Here is a 15,063-nt window from a genome sequence, read left to right on the forward strand (position 1 = left end):
TGGGAGTAATGAGTCATTGTTGTTCTTCATCAGTCTTTGTTAATTTGCACGAACATGATGAGATCATCTTCACCTATGAAGCATATTTATGTATTTACATACAGTGGAAATGAAAAGTAAACACATCCCTGTTGAAATGCTATGTTGATGTGATATGAGGAAAAAAAGGGACCAAGACAATAAAAAAAAAAATCTGCCATTATTATGGATTATTTCCCTAACAATTTAATTAAAAATTTAATTTTTCAATAAAGGAAATACAAACAAGAATTTATATTATTAAATGTAGTATTCATAATAATAATGATAATGATAATAATAATAATAATAATAATAATAATAATTTCCCACTTTTTTCATCTATGCAAATTGCATGGTTATGTAATTTAAATGTCCATGTTAAAAACAACTGATGACAGCTTAGTTGCATGTGGAGTCAAGGTCAAAACATGATTTTTCATCCTCGTGTGTAAGCATTTTTGACCATGTGCCAAAACAATGCAGTTTGCATGACTTTCCATTACACATTTATCCATCACTTTAATTCTTTAAGTCAATTTTTTTTTCTTTTCGTGCTACACAAAGCCTAAATTTTAAAAACACTGTGCTCGACTTACTGTTACTGACACGATGTGCATCTTCTTACTTCTTCCTATTATGAAAGTATTATGAAAGTTTGCTATGTTTCAAACTAAGGAGGTGAATCAGAAGCCTTTGGTTCAGGGTGTGTTTGAGAATTGTGTAATCACTTTAATTGTTTTTGATTGTTTAGATTCTTAACTGTACTATATTGTTGTTCACGGCCATAAGCTAGTTCCAAATAAATGAACAATGAGAATGCAGATTTGAAATGCTAAAATTTAAGGAGAATTAGTATCATTGTTGCCATTTTTACTTCCAGCAGCTTTAAACTTTTTCTCACTCTTGAACGAATCCGCTTATCTATCTTCATTTACACGAATGCAGAAAAGTGAGCCACACATGAACTTGGCCAATCGAATACAAATGTGTGCTTAGTCAGAGCCTGCTGAGAAGTCAGTGAGGGTCAGGACAAGGCGAAAACCTTTCTGACTCCGCCCCCTGGCCTGTGTGACTATAGCCAGTATTTGAGTCTTCGGGGGGGCTAAAGGCAAGGCAGTTGTGGAGGCGCAGAAACGAGGCTGTGATACCCTCACGCACACTCCCACTCACTTCACTTTGAGAAGGAAGCAGGCACACCTCCATTTTGGTCATCATCCATTCTTGTCAGGGTTCCCCTCAGGCAGGAATGATGGCTTGGTAGTTTGTGAGCTGTGACTTGTGTTTTGTCGAAGAGGTTGACTCCTTCACTGGAATTCCATCTTTCTTTTTGGACTCTTAACTCTCGTACCCAATGCTGACCGAAGCGTGCGGCGCCATGATGGGCTCGGATGTTCGAGATCTGACTCTCCTGTCTCCAAGCCCCCAGGTCCCCTCCCTAGGTGGGGCAGGAGGTGGCTGTGGCCAGTGGACACCACTGTTGGACCTCCATCCCGGCTCTCCCTACAACTCCCTGTCCTCCCACCACTCCTTCATCAAGCAGGAGCCGAGCTGGGGAGTCGCCGACCCTATCGAGGACCCCCACTGTGGACTCGGGGCCTTCACGTTGCACTTCTCGGGCCAGTTCACAGGCTCGGGCCCTTGCCGGGTGGGGACCTTTGGAGAACCGGCGGCGGGCCAGCCCAGGGTTTTTCCCAATGGAACCTACCTCCCCGGCTGTGTGGATAGTCCTCCTGCACCCAGGAACCAAGGTAAACATTTGTCAGCCCAACATTATACAGATGTCAACAATTCAAGGGATGAATGTCTTCTCAGAAATGTGACATCCTCTACTGTGTGTTTGTTGGGTTTTTCAGCTGTGTTGTGTCTCGGCAGGATGTTATGTGTTTTACTGGGACAACATGCCCTATGTCAGGAACTAACTTGACACTTTTCTGGAAGCACACTGACAGACGCCGACAGCCATCACAGTCTTGCTGCACCGTAGCCTGTTTCCTTACATGAACTAATCACGGGCACTTTTTAAATTGTCCCGCCAGAGCACAGTTTCATAAATGCTTTCAGCTCAAGATTCAAATCAAAGATGACATTTTTACTCTTAAAATTAAAACTGCTTAACATTTTACTCCAATATACTACTTATGAACATAGAGTATGACAAACCAATAATCAAATTAAGCAGCAATCCTGAGTGTGAGAAACATTGATCAATATATATATATATAAAATATGTTGCTACTGGGATGTGTTGCAATTATAATAGACAAATCAAACAAGGCAGCTTGTTAAGTGGATCTTGACAAATGTGCCTTTGACAAATGTGGCTCATTGCATATACTTATACAGTGTATTAATCAGTTAGTGTTGCTATTGTTATCCTCATTCAACAATACACACGGTAAACAAAATAGTGCTCCATAAGTGTAATGTCTTGGCCACAACTGCCTGGCTAAATAAATAAATAAATAAATAAATAAATAAATAAATATGTTTTGTCTTAAAATTCCACTCATGATTTGTTGCCCTTCATAATGCAAGATGGATGCCAAATGCCATAGTAGAACCTTTAGCCAATATAATAAGAAAAATGTTATCATGATTCAAAGAATAGCCTGTTATGCTGGTTATTATAGCTGTTATGAAGTAATAATATTTTATATAAAAGAATTAATATAATACAATCATTTGATGGGATTCAAATATTTATTTTCTCAGGATTTTTTCGAGTTCCCTAAAGGGTTGATAGTCATAAGATTTTAATGTTTGCCTTATTTATTTCAGCAATAATTTACGATATATTTTTTTATAAATTGTGGTGGACTCCACAATCTGGATTTGCAATCTGAATTTGAGACTTTTGTATGCAACATAAATATGAAACTCCTTGCAAACAAAGCTCCGTCAAGTCTGCTGGGGCTCGTTACTCGGAGGTCAGAGGTTGAACTGCGGACGTGTGCGCTGATGTGACTTCCACAGACACTGTGCGAGCACTCTTGTTCGCTCGCTAGTAAAGTACTTTTTGATGAAGTGATAAACTGCTCTGCAAGATGCGGGGATTTGAGTAAGACATTGCGAGTCATTTTTTTCTGGAGAAACCTCTCAACGGCCCTCCTGGGACTTACTTTTGAGAATTCCTAACTTCTGCATGAACTTTCCTCTATGAGAAGATCTACATTCTTATTTTAATAACTTAAATGTAGGTAGCATTGATGTGATCCGTTATCCTTTTCTGGGAAAACCCCTCGGTTTGTTGTAAATATTACCATTAGGCTCACTCAATGGTGAAAACTAAGAAATACTTTTACATTTAATGATCCAATTATTATTAAGATGTGTTTAACTTTGTTTTTCTTTAGGGTATGGTGCAATGGGCTTAGACGGGAACCCCAGTTATCCTCACACGGCGTCTCACCACACCCCCCAGCTCTCCAGCCTGTCCTTCAAGCATGAGGACACACTGTCGCCACCAAACAACATTGGTAACAGTCTACTTCCTGGCACGTTCACACTAAACTCTCTCAATAACTGGAACACGGCTGCGTTCACGGCAAGGTCATAGACGTAGCCCATCATTCTTTCTTTTGTTTTTCCTCTCTCTATTGCTCTCTTCTCTATTCCTCTTGCAACGACTAACTCAGTCATAGACCTTCTGTAAATCAAGTATTTTTCACACAGCACTCAACTGCCTTTGCGTTTTTCACATCGTGACACAGCAGCCCACTGTCTGATAATGTAATGTGTGCCTGATGTACGTATGATTCACAAAATACTTAGTGCACAGTTGCATTAAGAAGGCAAGAGTGTGTGAGTATTAAACTTTACACAACTGTCCCTGTACTGCATTTAAGATGATGGAAAAATAGGCAGTGTGTGCTTCTGTATGGCTTTACTGGGCAAAGAACTATTTTTGGTCATGGCATGGTTTCTAACAAGCAAATAAAAGTAAAATCCCCCAAGCAATACAAATTATAAAAGATACAGTAATGTTATGTAATGTAAAGTTTTATTAATATGACCAAATGTCTGCATTTATTAAGTGATTTTGAAAATTATAGACCTTATGGTATTACGACTTTATTCCTGGACACAAAGTCATGTATGCTTAAATGTACGCTTGGCTGAGTCTGTGACAAACTATGAGTCGGCTTCCAACGAAAAGTTGTGCGGGGATGATCCTCAAATCCCTGTGACGGTGATTAAGTGTCATTTTGCAAGATTCTATATCATCGTTGCGCCATTCTTATATTGATCATGTACCATTACTTTTATCCATACAGTACCTATTGTGAACCAGGCAAGCAGTGTTTCATTCATTAATGTAATATTTAAACTACTTAATAAAGGTAGCAGCTATTCTTCCAATACAAGACATTGTATTAACAGAATTGATTTTTGTTGATTTGCAGTTGAGCAGCAATACCCCCCTCTTCCTCCTGCCCCACCTGTGTTCGGGTGCCACAATCCTGCAGAATCCTGCCCAAGCAACCAAGCACTACTGTTGAGAAACTACAACGGGTACAGTCATTTGTTTTTTCCCCCTCCCTGAGCACCGAATCCCATCCTAAAAATCTTTCATGGGAATAAAATGAGTCATGAGTGATGCTGAATAAAAGCGGAGTAAAGTAAGGCTGAGAATGCACTTTTACGCCCAGGTTGGACATTATATGGACATTTTAGCAAATTCCCGCTGGGTGGTACTCCAACCTGTCCATTAATTCCTTCTGGCCCAAAGATTCTTCTGAATATCAGCCGTTATAGTGTGTTCATCACACTTGTATTTGGCTTTCCTAACTTGTCATATAAATATGTATTATCAGTAACCCTGGATTGGCTGTTACTTATTATAACGTAAAGCACTGATTGTTTACATTTTTTTTACAGGCCGTCACTAAGTCACGATAATTTATTACCAAAAAGAGCAAAAAAAATTAATATACGAGTAGACAAAATAACACAGTAACTATTCTGATTCTGATTATGTTTTATCTACTAGTTCAAATGATCACATCTTATAATGCAATGCAAATGCAATATGAATATCATTGGAGGCAATGGCAGTATTGGCATTAATAACTAATAAGTGTAAAATTGTGTATCATTATTAAAACGCGAGTTCTGAGTCCTGAAACTGCGGGCCTGAAAATGAGTCCTCCGGCCCTGCCTGATGTGTTCCCAACTTGTGTTCATTTTGATGGAAAACATTTCTTTGGGTGAATTGGGTCGGAATTCTTTGAATACCGACTCGGGATGTTTTGGGGAAGAAAGAGGAGCATGTGCAACCCAAATACTGGAACAGCAGATGATAAGAGGAGACTTTGCTGTTTTCAGTAAGAACTTATGGCATAAGCTGGAAAAAATCAAGCGAACGCACGCACCCACGCACGCACGCACACACGCACGCATGCACGCACGCACACACACACACACACACACACACACACACACATATACACACACAGTGTATATGTATGTCAGATAGCAGTGAGCCTTTCCACAGTTGACCGTAGTTCAGAACTGATTATTCTCCTTCCCTCAAGGACTTCTCAAGGAATGAAAGCCAGAATCCCCCCACCCAACAACCCCCTCGAAACGTTCCCGTCTTTAATGATACCGAGGACAGAGTGATGTCATGCGGTGGTTCGTGGCGTACAAGGCACCGAGTCGCACCCCCGCTCCCCTGCAGACAAATACAATCCCATCTTTGAGTGTGTGTCTGCGTGTGTGTGCACTTGTCTGATATGCCAAGGTAAAGCCCATGTTTTTTAATGAGCAGCGCGGTGGGCGTACAAAATGTGTTAATAAGCAAACCATTCGGAATCTCCCTTCATTATCTGCACAAAGGGAGAGGAGGGACATGAAGAACCTTTAGTATCATAAATATTGCCTGCATGCTCTATTTTAAAAAAAGAAAAGGCAAATAAAGATGAAACACGCTTATCGTTATTTTTCTAACATTGGTAATTGTTCAACCCTTGTTGTTAGTAGAATATACGTATACCAACAAAACACTCTACCTTAACTTTGATGAGAGGTGACGCTCAAGCTGATAAAGTCTCTGGTTCATTCATTTATTTTTTGTCTCTTGCCTGACATTGTGTCGCAGAGCCAAAGAAAAAGCCAAATGCATGCAGTGGCTTGATGCCCAATTAACTGAGCAATAGCAAGATATGTTGCACGCTGGCATTCCAGGTCTTGGACTGTTGGCTTCCGGATGCGAATTGTGTGCCAAAGAAAACGTACTGTCTTGTGATTCTGATTCAGATACAGAATATTTTATAAGTCTCAGAAGGGCCATTCCGTTTTATAGTCTAACCATACATACTGTTTTAGAAAAAAACAAGTTTTTGTTTTTGTAATTAGAAAATAGCACTCTATCATATTGTACTTTCTACAACAAACATAGTGATAACAAGAAAATAGAATGTAAAGAATTAAACAGTTTATGTATCATGATTAATCAATATGAATCCATTATGGCTCCTTCTGGTGTGCATGACTTAGCCACCAGAGGGCAGTATAATACAGCATTGCAGACATAAACACAGATGAGTTTCACAATTACTGTCCACGACTCAGCAGCTGGAAGATTCTTTTTTTCCAAAGGATAAAGAATATATGCCTCTTAGTGATGTTATATCTTCCATCTGCATGTGTTGCGTCACAATTTGTTCAAATATCTGTTGCTTAAAAAAACATCAACACCGACACAAAAATGCAATTCATTAGTTCGTGTAGGACGTTTTGCATTGTTTTTTCGCATTAAACTAACCCTAACCCAAAGGAATGTTTTGAATACATGACATGTGATTATCAGTGTTTTATGTTTAGTTTGACAGTAAATGTCAACTAGGATTGATATTATAAAGAATGAAGCCACGTTTTTTAAGAATTTCTCACTATCAAACTGCTAGTTGTTGAAAAAATTTAAGTGGAATTCCTTGCCACCAATTAAAATCCACAGTTTGTTTCCTTTAAAGTCAAATTGGTACACATTCCAGAAGTCAAACAATATTTATAGGCAAGACTAAGTTTTAAAAACTCATCTCAAAAGTCATTCTCTAGCCTTTATCTCGTAAACCGGGTCACTCTTATCTCAAACCAGCTAAGAAAAGTCTCAGAAATAAAAACATCATGACATCAAGAATAACCACACCCAGTGGCCGTACAGCAGAACAGAATGCAGAATAATTCTCGGTTTATTTTGCATTTTGTGATTTTAGCTGCCTTATGGCAGAAGGGATTAAGGAATTTGGGAGAGCAGTTTGCATACTGCACCTCGAAATGTATGACTGATCTTTTTGGCTTTTGACTTTCCCCCACATGATTTGAGTGTTAATCACTGTGTTTTTGCTAAATTCTCATCAGTGATAACCTGTACCAAATGGCGTCTCAGCTGGAATGCGTCACGTGGAACCAGATGAACACGCTTGCGTCTTCCATGAAGAAGTAAAAACAACCATTTGTTTTCAAGTCCCATAGATAATCCTAACAAAATAAAATCTTTCATTTCTTTTAATTTGTGTATTTTGTTTTGTAGCAGCCACACGACCAGCTATGACAGTGATCCCATACCCCCGCCCCCTCCCATGCTGGTGAGCGCCCAGTACCACATCCACACGCATGGCGTGTTTAGGGGGCTTCAGGTCCGTCAAGTGAATGAACAAAGGAGGTAAAAAAAAAAAAAAAAACAGCTCTCGAATAAACAATGCGTGTGCTTCCCTTTCCAAAAGGATGTAAGGCGAGTTCCCAGTCTCGCTCCAGCAACTATAAAGTCATCCGAGCCCAGTGAGAAGCGTCCTTATGTGTGCACCCATCCTGGCTGCAACAAGCGGTACTTTAAACTTTCACACCTGCAGATGCATGGAAGGAAACACTCGGGTGAGTTTATCTCTAACTTATTATACATAAATGCTATGGTTGTATGAAAATTCCTAGATTAAAGCAAGAGATATAATAAATAATTCGCCCATGAGTGGGCGAAACGTTGAGGTCGAGAGCAATGATGCAAAAAGTCTACACACCCCTGCTCAGATGCCAGTGTTTTGTGATGCAAAAAAGTTACAAAACTCTTCCCACCATTAATGTGACAACTCCCAAAAAAAATCTTTCCAAGCGGGGAAATAAATATAAACACGTACTAGATAATCAACAAGATTATGTGGTTGCACAAGTGTGAACACCCTCTTAGCTGGAGGTGTGGCCTCTAAGTAACCTCAAATAAAGATGTTCTCGTAGGCTTTTTCTGACAGTAAAATATGTTTCCTCTTTGGGCCATGGCTTGTGCTGTATAATGTGATTACAAAAATGTCAGGAAAAGCCTATTTGAACAACTTAATTTTATTTGGAGTTTATCAGAGGCACTCTAAATTATAGCAGTTGCGTACTGACTGACTCCCATTTAACATGTGTTTGAATATTATTGGGGAGTTTGAGAGAGTGTGCACTATTTATTTTTACTCTCCCTCTGAATATATGCCAGAATTTTGTCTCTAGCTCTAAGTATGTTCACGCACAGGTTGAGGAAATTGTAATAAAACCATACAACAATGAGGTGGTTGATGTTTCAGGTGAGAAACCGTACCAGTGTGATGTCACAGAATGCGGCCGCAGATTTTCTCGATCAGACCAACTGAAGAGACACCAGCGCAGACACACAGGTACTATAATGTCACACTTTTTATCTAGACAACAATACTTTTAATCATTATCAGGACTGTATATTATTAGTCGTATATCATACAGTACGGTTGGCATGGTGATTGACTGTTTAGCACAACAGCTGCACAGTGTAGAGGTCACTGGTTCCATTCCAGGCCCTGACAATCCTGTGTGACTTTTCATCGAGCAGTGGCTCAGCTAGAGGGGGGCAGCGTAGGCACTGCCCCCCCGAAATATATCAAATAACTATATCTGTCTAAATTAATTGAATAATCTAACTTTAAACTAAATTGTATAACATTTTCCATTGCCGAATGTGACTTAACCAAACAGTCATCAGGTCAAAATTCTAAATCAAAATAACAAATTTAAAACCGTGTTTGTGCAGGAGTGAAGCCTTTTGAGTGCGAAACATGTCAACGCAAGTTTTCACGGTCAGACCACCTTAAGACTCACACTCGGACTCATACAGGTAAAACAAGTGCGTATACCTTTTTATCTTCCTCCACTGCATCACTCTCCTGGTCAGACTTCTGACTCTGGAGATGGACCGCTTTATTATTGCACTGAATGTTTGAACGCGCTTTTTCATTCAACGCCCTTTCTCTGACTTATGTTCAGGCGAGAAGCCATTCACATGCCGCTGGTCAAACTGTCAGAAAAAGTTTGCCCGCTCCGACGAGCTGGTGCGCCATCACACCATGCATCAGAGGAACCTGACCAAGCTGCCGCCTGCCATCTGAGCCAGGAAGGTGGCGATGCAGTGTGCCAGCCAATAGAGCGAGAGAGCCAGGTCAAAGGTCGTGGTGCCTTGCCAAATGTGCATAAGTGGAGGTCACAGCTGATGCCAATCCACCTCGACCACAAGGCACCCGTATGGCCCGCAAGATGCAACTCAGCCAGCACTCTTATTGGGTCATCTCCACTGAGGTTACTACCATCTTATAATTGAGCCCAGAATTTCAAAAAAGACGACACAAGGAAACAGTTGATGTTCTATTTTTGATATCATAGCACACTTGCACTGTTAGTTGGGTTTTCTTGTAAGTGCTGAATCGTGTAAACTGGATTTAGGAAATGGACAGCAGTGATTTGTGGGGGATGTAAATACATACAATGCACGCCTAATAACTTTGTACATATATGATGTAGATGCTTACTTTTAAAGACATTTGTTTTGTACGGTGTATTTTTTTATGTCTATAAATGCTGAACTACATCATTCTCAGCTGTGTGCGTTAGTATGTTTGCGCTGTCAGGTTAAGAGGCCACCTATGATCGAGGTGTTTGGGGAGTGACAGGTAGTAAAACAGCACCCCACCGACGCTCTGACAGGGCGCAGGTCTCACCCTCCTAAATCTCTGCCGCACATCTTCATAACTGGAAACATCTGGAACTCAATAAATCGTATTAAAAAAAGACACATACCAAAGTGTCACTACCTCACTGAGGGCCCCAACATTTTTTAAGTCTTTATAAGTATTGAAGTATTGTCACGTGTAGGTATTCTACCTTAAGGAAGCAAATATGGAAGAAAATATGATACTTAAATATAGAAAATTTGTGAGGAAGGAATATGGAAAATCAAGATAATTTCATCACAGCCACACTGACATTTGGCAGGAAAAATCTAGTTGTGCTGATTGGCCTTTACACAGTGCTGACAGACCGCCACCTGCTGCTAGTAGGTACGTTGGATATAAAAAGTCTACTCAGCCTAAAAAGCCTACTAGAACATCTGGAATTTATTTGTCGTTATTGAAAGACACTTGAAATTGTGTGACACTTGAAGGTGTGTGCTGACTCCCATGGTTAAATGGAAATGGTTAATTCTCAGCACAGCCACATCCTAGTAGGGTGTGCACAATTGTACAATCACAACTCGTTTTTTCAGTTTAATGATCGCCTTGCGGTACTGTTCATACTAAGTTAAGAAAGGCATTTTACACAAAAAACCACATGGTGGCAGTGTCAACCTTTGCAACTCAAGTTGTACTCTCTTGACTTAGACTTTGACTTCATGCACACACACACACACACACACACACACACACACGGGGTTAGGGTTTCAAAGTAGGGTTTCAAATTTGGGTTGCACTTTGAAGTAAGATTTCACAGTGGTTTTGGGGTTTTCTGTCACGGCTCGTCTCTGATTGTTTTATATTTTGGTTGTTATGGTTTCTGTCCGTGTCTCTGTGTACTCGCCCCTCCCCTCCTGTGTCTGCCCATGATCAGTGAGTGTGATCACCCTCACCTGTCTCTCATTACCTGTCATGTATTTAAGTCCTGTCAGCCCCTTACTCACTTTTGGATTGTCTCGTCTCAGGTCTTCTTGTCTCTTGTCCCCCCTGGTTTCAAACTTGGGTTAGACCAGGTTTTGAAGGAAGTTTTCAAACCAGGGTTAGGGTTTTGAAGTAGCATTTAGTAGCAAAGTAAGGTTATATAGATAAGTACATTAATCTGTCATCTGGGGTGTGGTCACGGAGGCAGCAGCTCCAGAAGGTAAGACCAAACTTCCCTCTCCTCAGCTACTTCTTCTAGTTACTCTGGAGGGATCCCTAGGTGTTCCCACAAGCGGCAGCGTAACTGTAGCTTGTTTGTAAGGGAGGACTGTCCAAGCATGAGTATTTAGCTGGAGACTGCATCTGCACATACTTAAGTGAATTAAACTTTCCCTCTGCAAGTTTGAGCACAAGCAAGCAGATTGGAATGACTTCAGGGTCACAGTTCTTCATTTGAAGGTGGTGATCCTGCTTGTTTCCCCATCCACGTAATGGATGTGCGATAGCATGTCCTTCATGTTCCCCCCCCCCCCCCTTGCTTCTTAATCCAGTGCACTTTGATTAAGGTGCGCCTTGGTCTTTGTTCTCCCTCCGCGGGGTGCTGCAGGCAAGCGAGGGAAGATCACAGGGACGACCGACTTGAGCATTTTGCCCACTCCGCTTCACTCCTAACTGCAGGCTGCCAAGGCTGTGTCAAGCACAAGGACCTCGTGCCTTTAAATACCCTCAGTCATTACCACCGTCATTATCACGCAAAGAGATACTAACCTCTGCATTGATCTCGCGGCTCACTTTGGATTCTGCTTGATTGAAAAAGTTTCAGTAAATAGTGCGTGAACAAAGTACAATATGGAGAATTTTGCATATGGACTGAATGGGCTAATACCACAGAAAACATTGAGATTTGCCGGTTTATCTGCCGGCTTGATTGATTAAAGGAACCTGTGGCTTTAGCTAAATTGTTCCAGGGTTTTTACTTTTTGGACCTGGATTTGACTCCTCTGGAAATGAAGCATGAAGACACTAGTGCTTGTCCTAATACTGTTTAATAATCGCAACGTCATATTTCATAATTGCGATTGGTTTTTCATTTTAACTGGATTGTTGTAATGTAAACGCAGCCATTTCCAAAGCCTACTTTTAAGTTTGTGTGAACAGCCAGTGTTGAGAAGACATCTATATGGCAGCTACGTATATCATGCTGCCAAATGCAATGCAGTCGAAATGCATGAACGCACTTGAATGTGTGTACACACACACACACATAAACACTACCACCAGATGCCCCCTCAGATGTAAGGCTGGCTACTTGCCTTCGAGGGGCGTCAGCGTGGGTAATCTCAGGTGACGTACACCTGGTAAGGTTCTGCTACCTCGTGTCTGTAAGACAGCACATCTGCTTGCGTCACGTGGGAGCCATCAAAGAATTTCCTCTTTTTTTTTTTTTTAAATATCAAACACGGTCTTTAACAGGGATGGTTAAAATATGGCCCAAAATGAATTTACATCATGTTGGAACTAGGGCAAGGTCTGGTGACTGTTTCTTCAGGTTAAAGGTCGTTGTGCCATGTTAAATTCTTCCAAATCATCCAACTATGCCTTTTGTGACTCTGGATGCATGAAATGCATATTAATAGTTTTGTCCACATTTAATTTGACATATTTGAAACAATGCTCTTTTCTACTTAACTTTCACTATCTTAGTATTTATGGGAATATTTTTTTCCATAATGTCGTTCGGTGAAGTCCCAGGTGCTTCCGATGTGATTCCTTATGCCAAAAAGACATTAGTTATCCTCCATGTGCTGGAAAGGTCAGTGCGCATGTAGCTCAGGGGGCCTAGCGGGGGCCTTGGTAAACCCCAAGGGATGAGGCCCCAGAGAGAGAGAACTACATGGAGGCCTGCGTGCAAGGACTGCACTACAACAACAGGAGGCGCTGTTCGGGTTTATTGGCATGCTAAGTCGGGCATGTTGCTTTCCCAGACAGCCTCGTTCCCCGTCGTCTTGCTCCCCTCAGGCTCTTGTGTGGAGCTCTGAACAGTCTGAGGGGCCGAGGGTGTCTTGGGTAAGCGGGGGTGTTATTCCCTGTGGAGTTGCATGGAGCCTGAGGGGCTCCGGTATGTCGGAGCACGGGGAATGCTTTGGCCTTGAGGGGCCTGGAGCTCAGATGGAGCCTAGAGGGTGATCTTTCTCACTCAGGGAGCAGATAGAGGAAGACAGCGAGGGGAAAACACCTTGAGAGGAGGCTCCCATGAGGATAAATAAGCTCAAATGTACACACCGCTATAATGGAGATTTTTGAAATTCCCTTCTCTTCTCCACCGTCTTTCATCTCCTCGTGTATTCTGATGGAAGATGTTCACTTCTAACAGGATTAGATACATCTCCATCATGTGAGATAGAAGATCACAAAGCAAACCAAGACCCCCTGGGGAAGAGCGGGATGAAGCACGGCCTCCTCCTCCCTCCTCCTCTTCCCCTCCATCCCACAGGATTCCAGATGCTGGGAAGAGAGGAGCACAGGAAGCAGGGAGACAAATGTGGACAAATGGAGCGAGAGAAGCTTTTTGTCCAAAGATATCAGTCTCATTGGGATAACATAGTCTCCACTTGTACTGTGTCTGAAGTTTAATACCCCATACAGTTTTCAGTATGCTCTGACTGAAGCTTGACGTTGTTTTCAGTACACAGTCTTATATGAGATCAGTGGTGCAAGTGAACTGATTTGTAAAAGGAGTCTATGATCCTTGTGCTCCAAAAATAGACACTAGAGATTTTACTCATCATTAATTGTATACCATTTATCCCACTCCAATATACATCTTATCATATATTTTTGCGAAGGGCTGAATCTAACAATTATTTCAACAACTGAGTCATCTGTTGATTATTTCATCGATCAATTGATGAATCTGATTTTCAAAAATCATGTTCCCATTCTTTTAATCAAAACCCAGATATTATTTAAAATTGACAGTACAGAAAAGGCACAAACAACAATTTTTACAAATACTACCACTAACATTGAGACTCTCGAACCCTTCTTGTATCATCAAAATGCCGCAGAGTAGTTTTGTCTCAGTACTAGTAACTATATAGCTATGCTTAAACGACTATTCTATTATTGTATTCTTGGTTACATCAAGTTCAGTAACTCCACTAGAGGGAGTAGAGTGCTGTGATGCAAGCGAGGAGGGGACCAACATCAACCTCAGTGATAGCCATCAAAGATTGATGTTCCCCCTTCAAGCTTCATTGTCAAGGCTGTAAAAACATGAACACTGCTGAATGAGCCCACATTGCACGCACATACACTCGCACATACTGCTTGCCACATTTTCTTCACTCGTGCCAGCACTGAGGCAATAATATGTTGAGCTCAGATATGCAGTACTGCAGTGTTTTCCAACATTTACTGACCCAAGGAACATATTTTACATGAATGACCATTAGAATAAAAATGTCACCATAAAAGTACATTTATTTGTTCTACCTGTCACTACATGTAGCAGGCATAGCTAGATAAAGGTAATACTGCTACCATAAATACATTATCCGTTTAGGATGAGTTAAGAGAAACTGGATTATTTCCCACTGCACATGTAGTTTGGACTGTATTTCTTAGTGTCCTCCTGTCTAATAGACACAATGCTAATGTCTAATAGACACTGCTTTTTTACATGGCCTGACGGCTGTACTGGACAAAACCTGCCACGATTCACCTGTAAAGCAGACCTGGCATCTGTAAAGCTGTATGGTGAATTTTAAAAAGTAAACGGGCCAGCGCAGATTCATCTGCAAAATTTATCAACACAAAACCTACAGATACGGTATTGTCACATATTATTCATAGTATTATGTACACAGATGTATTATCATATAAAGGGCAGAATTTCAGCCCGTCCATGGCTTCAATCCAACAAGTCCTGAGGGCTGAGAGAATTATGAAGTCAAATTATAAAGACATGAGGAAGTAGTAAGATATTCATAAGAAACTGGAGCAGGTTGTGATGCAGTGAGGATGCAGTCACACTGTTGTCTTTTCTGCTTATAATTAGCAAAAATAGCTGCACTGAATGACAAAAAGACACTCCGATATTTGA

The 15,063-nt window shown here is 41.0% G+C and overlaps 1 protein-coding gene and 1 long non-coding RNA gene across 4 annotated transcripts; both read left to right on the forward strand.

The window, feature by feature from the left end:
- Positions 1–1,096: 1,096 nt before the first annotated feature.
- Positions 1,097–9,900, forward strand: wt1b (WT1 transcription factor b). 3 transcript variants are annotated; one of them, XM_088372181.1, is made up of 9 exons: positions 1,097–1,769; positions 3,375–3,497; positions 4,425–4,533; positions 7,384–7,464; positions 7,556–7,610; positions 7,749–7,896; positions 8,586–8,675; positions 9,065–9,157; positions 9,298–9,900. In XM_088372181.1, the coding sequence occupies exons 1-9, from the start codon at positions 1,373–1,375 to the stop codon at positions 9,417–9,419; spliced, it is 1,218 nt and encodes a 405-aa protein (XP_088228307.1). In that variant the 5' UTR covers positions 1,097–1,372; the 3' UTR covers positions 9,420–9,900. The 3 variants fall into 3 exon arrangements, with proteins under 3 accessions (XP_088228307.1, XP_088228306.1, XP_088228305.1); XM_088372180.1 differs by having other exon boundaries at positions 1,101–1,769; positions 7,556–7,661; positions 9,065–9,148; XM_088372179.1 differs by having other exon boundaries at positions 1,114–1,769; positions 7,556–7,661.
- Positions 9,901–10,996: 1,096 nt separating this feature from the next.
- LOC148400696 (uncharacterized) lies at positions 10,997–11,911 on the forward strand. Its single transcript, XR_015857629.1, has 2 exons — positions 10,997–11,178; positions 11,566–11,911. It is a non-coding gene; the product is annotated as an uncharacterized LOC148400696 (long non-coding RNA).
- Positions 11,912–15,063: the final 3,152 nt, after the last annotated feature.

The sequence above is a fragment of the Syngnathus floridae genome, chromosome 3 (genome assembly GCF_059516105.1).
Source record: "Syngnathus floridae isolate MCC-2025c chromosome 3, RoL_Sflo_1.0, whole genome shotgun sequence".
NCBI classification, from domain to species: Eukaryota; Metazoa; Chordata; class Actinopteri; order Syngnathiformes; family Syngnathidae; genus Syngnathus; species Syngnathus floridae.